The 12,994-nt window shown below is 40.3% G+C and overlaps 1 protein-coding gene across 2 annotated transcripts in view; it reads right to left on the reverse strand.

Annotated features, from left to right (window-relative positions):
- The window catches only part of lrp4 (low density lipoprotein receptor-related protein 4), a 104,733-nt gene that overhangs the window by 51,295 nt on the left and 40,444 nt on the right, over window positions 1–12,994 (reverse strand). For both annotated transcript variants that reach the window (XM_063471082.1, XM_063471073.1), the window contains exon 2: window positions 7,813–7,959. In XM_063471082.1, the coding sequence (XP_063327152.1) occupies window positions 7,813–7,959 (147 nt within the window). The remainder of the gene's footprint in view (window positions 1–7,812; window positions 7,960–12,994) is intronic.

A 12,994-nucleotide genomic window follows, 5' to 3' on the forward strand; every position in this document is an offset into this window, starting at 1 on the left:
GACGCATAAAAGGTTTCATTAAAACATTTACTGGTGGTATTTCCAGAGGTTCTCAAAACATTTACACTCACAAAGTCGTGAATACCAAGTCAGTGAGTTGTTCAAATGACTTCGTCTCATGAATATGGTAAACATTACACCACCTGGAGGCCCAGTTATACCTGACAGGAGGGTCCTCACAAGTTGGAATGGCAAACGTGTGTGTGTGTGTGTCTGTGTGTACATATACCTGTGAATGTGTGCGTTTGAGTTTTTAGTACACACACCCGCATCCCAAACCTCACACACTTGTGTGAGCTGACAGCAGAGGAAGCCAAGTCTCATGCAGCGCTTTCAATCTCACCCAACAGAGATTTTCCTCTTCCATTTCATTTTACATTCACGGTCAACACACACACACACACACACATACATATCTCCTCTGCACCCCCTGTCTTCTCACTAGCTGAAATCATTTACTCTTTCGCAACCTCGGCCGCTTTCAACTCAGCAGGACTCCAACACTGTTGCAACGTGTGTGTGTGTGTGTGTGTGTGTGTGTGTGTGTGTGTGTGTGTGTGTGTGTGTGTGAGAGAGAGAGAGAGAGTGCGCTTAGCTCAGTGTAAGTGAAATGCAGAGAGAGAAATAACTTGAAGGGTGACCTATAACAGTGAGGGAGGATGATGCAGTAGGAGGAGATGAATGGTGAAATAACACATGATGTATTAGTTGTCCCAGGTTATCTTGTCTTATCTGCTGTTGTTATGAATATCCAGTGTTACTGTGTGCTAATAAATTGTATTGCCTTGAACTGGGAAGAGAGGTCAGAGAAATTGAAAGCCTGATAAGATATGATGGAAGACAGAAAAATGAGTCAGACTGCAGCTGTTGGATGGGGTTTTTACAAAGGGAACGGTCGCAGTCAAAAGGTGAGCACGGCTCTATGCCAATCACATTCACTGTGAGAGAGGATAGTCACAGCAAGGCCTTACCACTTGAACATTAACAGGCTTGCAGCATGAAGTGCAGCAAAGAAGCCAATGTGGGAAAACGCTATTGTAACTGTAAGAAGGTCAAAACTACAAGGATAACATCAGGGGTTCTAAAATAAAAAGAATGGCAGCTTTTTAGGAGCTTTTTGGTGTCATGTGCACTCAAGGTACTTGGCACATGGTTTGGTAGTCCAGAAAGTGCTACGCAGAGCTTTCTAGGCCCATGTTTGCATGTTACAGCTGTGCACTGTCACCAAGGGCCAATGTCTAAAATATTAACAACAACTAATGTGGGCAATCCTTGATTATGTTTATGCTGTTGTTAGCTGTTTAGCTTAGCCCCTGAAAAATTGATAATATACAATGATGGTTTTGTTTTTTCCTGCCATCATTTCCTTTTGTTTTCAAGCCTACTTTCCAACCAGTCAGCATTTGAGCTACACAAGGAGGCATCCTAAATGGACAATTTGCTGATGGCTTTTGGACTGCACGCAAGTGCGTCTCTGTAGCCTCTGTGGGCACTGAATCCTTCTTTCTACCACAGGGCTGCACCTTTCTGGTCCCCCTCAAGAATATGACCCAGTCTCTTTAATCATTGCTCATGCTGCCTGTGTGCATGCCAAAAGTTTAAAACTCATCATAAATGCCATAATCTTTTTTTCTATTTTTTTCCTCCTAAATCTTTCCGAATTCCTAAACTAAGGTTTGAAAACTTAAAAGCAGGATCAAATAAGAAATGTAAAAACATGGATACAGTTTTAGCAATTATTACATGAAATCAATTATTACACTCAAACTGAACAGAATCATCCAAGGACATGGTCTTGCATGACAATTCACTGAGTGTGATGAGAACTGTGAAAACATGAAAATCCACTTTGACATACTTTCACAGTTCGCACTACACACTTATTCTTCATTCTACATAAACTTTATGTACTTTTTCAAACAGAGTGCAACTCTTCCCCTCACTTCTTGACACAAGAGTTTCAGTGAGGTAGTGAGTGGATTTATGAAGAGAGCAGTAGGAAGGTTAGGTGAACGCACTGACCTCAACACGAAGCAAGCGTCATTCTTTTCAGATATTATGATGTACTTCCTCTTTATTCACTTTCTGCTTCAGTTTGCCCTCATCTCACTGTGAAAAAACCTTCAACACAATAAGCCCTTACAGCCATTTCCATAGGAACCACACTCACAAAGTATGCCCTTCCTTCTCTTGTGTGATTGTATGGATGTGAAACAGAGTGCCAAGAACACAAACATATTCCTCCAATGGAGCAGCACTTCATGCTTCTTACAGCTCATACTTACACCCTGCAATCAAACATAGTAAAATGTGCCTATGTTGCCACATTTAGACGAGCACACCCCCCGAGCTCAGACAGCTCTGTCAATGAAAGAATGGGGGTGTTATTAATTTGATTAAACGTCTGTGAGTTATGCCTTCATTAAACTTCATCAAGGCTAATTAGTATCCTGGCATTGAGATGTGCGACCCACTAAAACGCTCTTCAACTAGACACCTCTGATGACACTGTCATAATAGTCACCCACTTTGAACATGCAACATAATCATGCTCAGTTATTAGTTAAATTTTTAGTTAGTTTTACGATCATTTCTACACAATAGCTCAAAATCATCCATGCAGATATTTTGTCTTTATTCTGAAGTTTGAGAAACTAGAACAGACTTTAATTTACTGATCGCCACTTACAAACCTCTTAAACTTAGAGCTGAATAACTGTGGGTAAAATAAAGCAGTACAACTTCAGAGAGAGTGTCTCTTTTAATGTGGGCATTTGTACCAGACTGTCACTGCGAAAAAGTACCGAGGATGAAGTCCTCAACTTGATTTACCAGCTGATGTTCCAATTCTCAGATACTGCTATGAACTCTATTGCTATTATGCAACCAATTCAGTATGCGAGCAGATGTGAAATATAGACACAACCTTTCCATCTGTGAAAAACAGCCAGGAAACAGTCTTTGGAGAACATAATGAGGGACATGGCTTCTGGGACATGGCTGAGAAGATGAGAGGCAGGAGCTGTCTAGGCTACTTTAGTGTTTTGTTTTGTTTTTTATTATTATCATTCTGGTACCTGACTGGGTTGACTAGTGTACTTCTAATAATAGTTACAAATCCTGTTTAATGACTCCAAGTATCCAGATGCCAGTCAATGCCAGTATCCAAATGAATGAGTAATACAACAACTCACCCACTCAGAGCAGTTATAAAGGGGCAAACTATCCATATCCATAGAGGTCAAAACAGTTTCCTGTACCAGGCTGTAACTAAGCGTTTTGTTTACTTGTAATGCCCCAATTTACAACCTAATAAAAGGCAAGTGAAGCAGCAAATCTTGCAAACTAACTGGTACAACTTGAGAAGTGTTCTTAAAGGGGAAATTTATGATAACACACCCTCCCCAGTATGGTCCAGTATAAACAGGCCAAAGTAATGGGAGGTGAAGAGGAGACCCATAGCTGTAAAGTCAATTTCCTTCTCACCTTCATGCAACAGCAGCTCCTTCAGACTAAAGTTACAGCACTGACATTCACAACTCCACATATTTTATCCAACACACACACACACACGCACGCATACAACCACAACAAGGATTTTTACATGCTCCTCTTAGTCCCCCATGTTCCCCTCTGCTCTCTCTTTGGTCTCTGTGCAGCTATGAAACTTTATCTGGGGGAACACAAGTGCAAGATACACACACACACGCATGCACACACACACACACAAAAACAGCCACAGCTGCACTGCAGTTTCCACATGATCCCCACGTTGTAATTAGATCAGACGTTTACACAGATAGCTTCATAGGCACAGTCCACTAGGCCACTTTGCCTCCACTCCCATCTTCATTAGTTTCTCTCAGACACACACACACACACACACACACACACACACACACACACACACACACACACACACAGATTCCTCCAGCGTGATTCAGGAGAACTCTGCTTTGTCTGGAAATTGCTGAGAAATTAGTTAAGGTTCAAACAACACAAACTATAATGCAACAATTCTGCAGGGAGCACAATGTATCTTTCTGTGTTTATCTGTGCGGCTACTGTCGTTCTGGATTCTCACGGTCACACACACACACACACACACACACACGCCTGCAGATCAAGCACAGTCTAGAAAACCAATTTGAAAAATCTTGTTAAAAAACATAAAAATTTCTCTTCTCAGTTTTACGATCCATTTCCCTTAATCCAATCAGTCTAATAGAGGCAGGGTTACATGACACATGAACACAAACACACATGCAAACACTTGCTTCTAAGTGGCCTGCACTGTGGGGTTTTCAGCCACACAAAAATATGTTATTACATTTCAAAAATTAGTTGAAATCTTCCTTTACTTGAGAAAATGCATAATTTAGTTAGCAGAACAATAATCTAAGAACTGGAAGACACTCTAAGACAAATATGCTCTTTATCTGAGGGAGTGAGTGTAAGCGCCTGTCTTTGATGAATGTACTCTGGTCTGATATTTGGAAATACAGATCAGATTTCAACAGAGATGAAACAATAAATTTAATGTTAGAATTTGGGAGTTGTGATCGCTTAAAGCTGTAAGACTTGAGGTGCTGGTGGAGACGCAGCCAACCAGGACGCATTCTTGTTAACACAACTCATCAACTATGTGTTATTTCAAAGTGTTCATTTAAGTAGACAACTTTCCATGGATGTATGCGTTTCTTCCAGTTATCAAGCAGTTTGGACCAGTCGTACCGGCTTCAGCTGCTAGAGAAACTGAAGCAGGCTGAGCAGAGGTGCTAAATAAACTACAAATAAACCTAAACTGACAAAGGAGGAACTTACACAAAGAAGGAGGAAATAGTATTATTGTAGGGTCTTTACCTTGCAATGTAAAGTGTGTTGTTGCCATTTGGTGCTATAGAAATAAATTAGTGGCTATCCCAGCTGACATAGGTAGGCGTGGTACACCCTGGACAGGTCACTAATCTGTTGCAGTGCTAACACAACATGACTTAAGTATACGTCTAATAATTGTTAAGACTTGTTGCAGTGCCAAGGAGAAAATAGATTCTAAATATTATAAAGTATTCAGTACTTCTAAACTATAAATACAGGCATATAGCAAGGGAAAAAAGTAATACTTTGTTTCATGATTTGTAGTCTTCGCTGTTGGAAAACTGAACTGCATTAAGTTGATATGTGATGTGATCATTGATCTAGTGGATGCAGTAGCAAGAAGAAGCGGTGCGTTTGCTTGACAGTATCTATGGTTTTTAATGGCTGACTACTACAACAATACAAAATCTATGTGATATGAGAATTGCGATTATGATATTGACTGGAGTGAATCCAAGAGAACCAGTGTGGAACTACAGAGCGGTGGAGCAGAGGATCGATCAGACAGTACTAATGGATTAGAAAGGTCCAGCTAGATGCTCTGATATCTGTCAGCTGCTTCCATGCGTCTCCTTAAATAAGTAACAAGACGCAGATCAATACACGGCAATCTGACACACTGAATATTCAACTGGCCAGAGATCAATAACGCTTTGCATCCCCTCTCCCAACCTCTAACTAGCTTAATATGACAGAGGAAGACTGATGGAGAAAGCATATCAGCACATACACAAACACAACCACGCAGCTCTAAAGGAGGTTGGGGAAGTGTCAAATAAAAGGGCAGCTTGCTTTTTTCCCGCTGTGAGCAGGCGAGGAGAAAGAAAAAAAGAAGACTCGCATTGACATTTCACACCGATACACCGGTGTTTAAAAAAAGAAAAAAATGCTGTGGAGATCTCCTCCACTTGACAAACTGACATGCTCTACAAGAGAATACTCCTGTCTGCCTCAGCTGCCAAGACTTCCCCTCCAGCCAAACTTCATCTGTTGCCAAAAGTCACTCAAGCATTTTTCTGCACGGGGCATACACCAAGCAGAGCGTCTGGCTCACAAGTACTACCCCACCTGACCAGTGACCCATTCACTGTTTCACCGGGTGATGATGGGATCCATATGGGTTCAATTACAGATTTTTTTTTTTTACTTTTTATGGAGGGAAAAAAAACCTCTGCCTGAGAACATTTCTACATTTATAGCAAAATTCAGAAGTCATCCAGTTACGTGAAATTAGTGCCAGAGACCTGCCAAGAACAACCAGAGTCTTGGTTAAGTGATGGGATTTTAATGCCTTGCTCATGGGGCTCATGCATAATATTCAGTCGGGAATAGCTGATTTACTCTTTAGAACCGCATCTGGCACGCTGGTTGATGTAACAGCTTAGAAAATTGATCTAGATTTAAATTAAACCTTTAAAAGGGAAAGTGCATTACAACAAATTACGTAAATACAAGTTCATTACAATGGAAAAAAGAAATGTTTTCAAAAAAGTATCAAAAATGTTCAAGTGCTCAAAGTATTGAGAATTAAAGCAGGGCGATATGACCGACAATATTTATCATGATATACATTCGAAAATTTGCGATAACGATATAACTGACGATATAATTGACACTAGACAAAATACTTTACAACTCCACAACTTTATTAGTGCAAAAATAAAAAATAAAACATCAATGTATTTTCACTTAAACAAGCAGCTGTTTTTATGTGCATTAAAGTTATATAAAAATTTGACAGTGCAAATGCAAATTCCTTGCTGACAGTTTAACCAAAAGGCATTTCCAGTGGAAATTGGCCGACATATCCTCAGCATAACCATGTATAATATCCACAAAACTTAAAAAGAGGTTATACACACACAATACAGTAATATTATGTTGAAGCACAGTACATATCACTCCGCAGAGGCTCCTGCCTACGATAGCCGTAATGCTCCGACAATCCATCAAGCGGTGCGGCTTCGTAGCTTAGCAAAGTCGTACTAAAACATTTGACAGATTTTCGAGCGCCGTGTACCACATAAAATCGTTTTGAGGTCAGTAAACACAACCCGAATTCATACATAAGGCACACGGGATTATAAGGGGCACTGTCGATTTTCAGAAAAATCAAAGGATTGATTTTAAGTGTGCCGTATTTTCCGAAAAACACGGTAATAACGACGGCCTGCTAGTATGCTCTACCAAAAATAGTGCTTTGTTGTGTATCTGACGGACGAAAGCTAAACCAGTTCCACACCACTGAAGTTGCAGCATTTTTACAAACCAATTCTGGTTCATCTGTTTCCTTCAACAATCCACTTTCGCCCTTCTCATTCTCCGTCGTCGCCATGCTTTTTCCGCCATGTGCGTATGAAAACAAGGGCACTGCGCATGCGCGTTTTACCCATATTCTATCGCGATATTTCATTTTCTTATCATTGCCCAACATTATACCGGTATTCCCGTGAACGGTATGATATAGCCCAGCCCTATTGAGAATGTCTTTTTATTTCAATTAATTTAAAAATTAGGTAAAAATCTTCTTCAGATGCTTGTTAAGATTTCAGAAGTTTGGCTACCTAAGGAAACCATTTGAGGAAAAAACATTTTATGTTAAGTATAAAAAAAATAACACAGGCTTAAATTAAAAACCAACAGATTGTATAAAATATATTTTGGCAAATTTTAAAGTGTCTTTGAAATGAAAAACTCAGAGGGACACACTTGGATTACTTTCACAGGCGACTCGAGTGCTTTGACTTCAATGCCTCCTCATCAACAACCACATGCCGATCAGTGAGGTGAGTTTAACACGGCCACTGAGTCTTTATGCGATTTTCTTTATCTGTTTCTTTTTCCTCCTCATGGTAGATGAATGAGCAGAGAGAGAAAAGAGAAACCGAGGATGATACCAAAAGCAAAAAAATAAAGTGAGAAACAAAGACTCACTGCATCCGTCCTCGTCACTGTGGTCCCCGCAATCGTTGTCTCCGTCACACTGCCACTGGGCTGGGATGCAGGTACACTCCCCGAATGCACTGACTGCACACGTAAAGTGGTTCCTCCCACATGAGCACTCAGTGCTGCCCTGAACTCCTGCACACACACACACACACACACACACACACACACACACACACACACACACACACACACACACACACACACACACAAAGGAAGAGAAGATTAGAGCTTATCGCACATGCTCAGGTTAACTCAGGCACTGGAATTCATATTACCACACAATGATTCTGCCAGATATACATAATAATTGTAAAGTATTGAGACAGGGACTTTTATCCCTGCCTGTGACCTCCTGCTTTGTTTCTCGCTTTAATCTTGACACTCCTCAGCTGCTCCCTGCTTAGTATGTTGGATAAAAGCCTGAGAATGCCGCAGTTTTTTGTTATAAACAAAAACAGTTTCTTTCACTTTAATGTAATTTTCTGTTTCATAACTCTCAACAGTAAACTTTAACAGTAAACCCAGTAAACTGGGACTCTGAATAGATTCAGTATAACCTCGCTTCTGAATTTTTTGCTCTGAAATCTCTCATATTTTACAGAGTGATCGAAAGACTGTGCTGCTCATGTAAAAAGACACTCCTTAGCTACAGAAATAACAGAAGCACATCAGCGCCTTGGTACACACATACAGCACTGCAATGGTTAGTCATTCAGTTATTCAACAGATACTGAATGCATTTGTTGTTTATAGTGGTTTTAATATCCTTGATTTGGAAAAGGTTTCACATGTAAATCTTTAGTCCTTCCTCTCACAAACCACTTTGATATAAAATAAAGTAAAATAAGCTAAAAGGGTCGTGTCATATCAAGTCAGCGAGGCCAAGCATCTCAAAGACTTTCAGCTCCCAAAATGAGTAATTAAACTTTTCAAGGATGTGTGATTGTGCATTTGAAAAGCTGAGACCATCTCCTTTCAACACACATGCCTTACTGAAATATCTAAGCTATGTGGCGATGCAGAGGCCACGTGTTGCTTTCAGTTTATAACCCCAACTGGGCTTATTATGCGGGAGCGAGACTCGGGGAGTAAAGTCTACACTGTTAAGTTTAAAGTCAGTTAAACAACAACAAAACAAGCTATGATACACAGAAAGTCTGACTCATTTTAGCTCCTGAGAGCGATGATGTTTAGAACATCTGTATGTGTATGCGTACACATGTCCTGTGGTGTTTCCAACTGAAATCCTCTGTGATAAGTAGGATGGGTGTCTTTTAAAAGCGTCAGCAAGTGATTGAGTAAATTTTCCCCTGAAGTTTCTTCCTCAAAAAAAAAAAACAACAAACCCCTGACAGTGAAATATCCATTGTTGTTGGACTGTACTGACACTAATGATTAACAAAGTGATTGATGAATTTTGTGTGCTAAAAACTGATAGTTTAGTCAATTTACTCATCTGACTAAGATGTGACTAAAGACTGAAGTTTATTATGTTTAGGTTTTTCTTTTTAGGTCGACTATCAGTGAAATGAGCACGTTCTAAAATATTGATCCCCATTCAGTGGACTGAGACAGCCTTCCAGTGTTTATGACCAATCTCTTGTAACAAGTTAAACTTTTATTGTTACAAAACATATGCTGTAAAAAGAGTCATAAATAAATATACAAATAACATACAAGAAATGTAAATGTGAAATTTACATTTCTATTTAGAACACAATTGAACACTGAACTTTAATACCAAGCTAATGTGTAGCATTACAGTATTATACCGTGGCTTTTCTCTCAAGTCAGAGTTGAGTCTCCATTTTCAGTGCACCCATTATTCAAATTATACATTCCCTCAAATATCCCTGCGTAAATAAACACAAAACATTTAAAAGAGCAGGGGACAACATTATAGCAAACCAAGCAGGCGGTTGCTTCGATTGTGGAAACTTACACACTGCTGAGTGCAAAAAACTTTTGCATCGTTTTTGCAAAAAGGTGCAAGCGTGACCCCTACAGCAATTTATCACAGCAGCCAGTTTATTTTTAGGGTGGTTACTGCAATGTTGTACACACCAGTGGTCCCACACACGAGTCAAAGAGAATGTCAAAGCTTGTATCTTGTGGCAGTCCAAGAAGGAAAAAGAATTATATTTACGGTACACTGAATGTAGACATGCCGATTGAGAACACTGTTAAGCACGGGAATAGGCATTTTTATTAATATAGGCATACAGCAATTAAAATATTAAATAGTAATAACATTTTTATGAAAAAATAACATTGAAATACTAAAATAACAATACAGTAGTAAGCAGATGATGGTATTATACTGTAAAGCTCAGAATCTACAAGTAAACTACAAAATAACCAATAAAATCTAAACTGAACTTTAAAAAAGCAAAGAAAATTTTGATCTATAAAACATCTTCAATTTATCTCTGCTGCAACACAGTTGATTAGATGGATAGAATATAAATATCAGTTACTGGCCTTTTATGCCATACACTGGGCATCCGTATACCAATATATCTGATTTACTACCACAAAAAAGGAAAAGAAGGAAGAAAAAAAAGACACCACATCTTCAGACACATCACAGCAAACCATAACCAGGGGAGGAAATAAATAAAGGTTTCCCATTTTGCTCTCACTTTGAAGCCCATTAATGGCCATCTGTGTGTGTGTGTGTGTGTGTGTGTGTGTGTGTGTGTGTGTGTGTGTGTGTGTGTGTGTGTGTGTGTGTGTGTGTGTACACGTCTGTTTTGCTGAAGCTGGCCTGCCGCAACAAACCCAAAGTTTCTTGGAGCACGCATACGAATGTGTGTGCGTATGTGTGTGTGTGGTTCCTGGCCTCCTCACAAAGGCATCAGTCAACCCAGGAGGGCCTGGCAGAGAGAGCTCAGTAACCTTCAGATCCCTCCCACAGCACTAAATTAATGGCCTCTTTCTTTTCATTTCCCTCTCTCCCTTTCTTTCTCCTCATTCTTGTCTTTCCATCATCTCCTCTTCACACTTTCCCCTCAGACACCTCCATTATTCCCCCCCTCTTCCTTACTCTCTACTAGACAACTCTTCATTTACATCCCGTTAAATTTGTTTTCATTTTCACGAACGCTCTATAATTCCTACAGTCCTCAGACCCTAGAGAGTGGGACATTTACTCTCAGAAAAAAATGGGGCTATCAAAGACAGACAACCTGTCTGCTGGACAGACTGAGGTCTGAAACTCCCCGTGTTAAACTTTTCAGGTTGACATGGATCGCTTATATTGGCTTTGTAGCGTTAAGCTTATGCATATTTTACTCAGATGTGAGTGTGGGCTTGCACTGAGCTAAATTAAAGTGTGCGAGCTGGAGCAGAAGTCTTGTCAACATGAAGCCACATCACAGGCCACGCATTTGTCAAACATACTTTAAAAAGCATAGGTCACTGGCTTCAACCACAGCCAAAGAAACTTATTGACTATAGCAGGAAGCAATCAACCACACTGTCTTACACAGTCTCACATATTTCCAACCGCTTAGATGGTGTGGCGGTCTAGAAAATGTTCAGATACAGACACAGTAACATCATCAATATTTCAGTGTCAAACTGGACAAAAACTGCCTGTAGACTGAAAGAGTTCTGGTGAAGGAAAGACTGTATCACATGTTCCTGTAATAAGAGCCGTTGTTGTTACAATGTTGCCAACACTATGTCACAAACAAAAAGTCACACTGCTGAGGTGTAGCAAATGTGCTTTATGGTACTAATATCCTTGACACACAAAGCTATCAAACCAGAAAATCAAGTCATCAAATGTTCATCCCGTGAACTGATGTGAACATGGACCAAAATGGAAAAAATAAAATCTTAAGGGTTAAATGCCAGTAAATACAGCAAACTTTCGTGTAACCTTGTCACTGAAAGTAATCACAACTTTAAAACCAAAAATGTATGAAGCAAATAAGATCCTGATGTTCCTCGATGAGGCTTATGATGACGGGTAAATGCTCGGTCAGAGGGCATACAAAAAGACATTTATACCGTCTATAATGAGAGGGTGAACCTAGCAGGAAAATAAAGAGGGAATCATCACCCCTAGATTGTTATGTAAGGCTGCAGACAAAAAAAAAAAGCCACACAACAAACACAAACACTATGCAGCAGCCAGGCCTAGCAGGCCGGTGCTTTCAAGAGCGCCAGCATGACAAGCCTCTGATGAATCACACAGATAGCAGATCACATGCTGGGCTGTTTTCTAAAGACAGAGGATCACTTTGAGTTGTAAGCACAAGTTTAGCAACAATACATCATCCCAATAAAGGCTGAGGAGCACGTACAGTATAATCACCTGAACTGTGAGTTTGGAAAACTGATAGCAACAAGTTTCAGACACAAAAAGCTCCAGGACCAGTATCAACTTTTTTTAGGGAAATTCCTTGATATTATCAAACTTGTAGACTTTCAAAAGGTTTCCAACAAAGAGAATCTGGATTGTGACTGTGACTGTGTGGGTGATTGTGAGTGTGTGTGTAGCAGAAGCTTTGCTTTGTTTAGTGTTACTCAAGGATAGACGTTGGTCTAAATGTACGTGTAGATATTTTTAAGCTATATCCCGCTCTGTGGATTGGTTTGACAGTCATTTTTGAGCAGTGACACAGACAATCAATCTCTCCCATCACCTGCTGCTGGTAGAGCCCAGCGTGTGAGTTGTGACTCAGGAAAGGAAAAAAAACAAAAAACCTCAGGCAGAGAAAAAGAAACCAAAGACCACCAAAGATCCTCCACTGCCGGTCACTATGGCCTTAAACTGTCTAAACAGGCCTGGTATGGAACAAGACAGGTGGTCCCCAAAAAGGTAAACACAGACGAAATCCCACAAACCAACGTGGATGCCATGTTTAAACCCAGACCCACCTACAGCAAGGACCGAGCCGGAAGCTGGGGTGGCGCGAGAGCCTCAGATCTAACCAGGTGGTATATTCAAGCTATGTTTCACCATTTTACAATTTGCTGTTGTTAAATAGCTCAATGACGAGTGTGAAGAGTTGAAGAGAGAGCAGTTGGGCCAAAACACACAATGGTAACTCTGGCCTGGAGAGCGGGTAGCCGCATGCTTTGAACAATGTCAAAAGGCTGCCAGTTAATTAGGCGTGGACCTCCCTGGAGTCTACCTGGAGGGTCGGAGCGGCAT

The sequence above is a fragment of the Pelmatolapia mariae genome, linkage group LG1 (genome assembly GCF_036321145.2).
Source record: "Pelmatolapia mariae isolate MD_Pm_ZW linkage group LG1, Pm_UMD_F_2, whole genome shotgun sequence".
NCBI classification, from domain to species: Eukaryota; Metazoa; Chordata; class Actinopteri; order Cichliformes; family Cichlidae; genus Pelmatolapia; species Pelmatolapia mariae.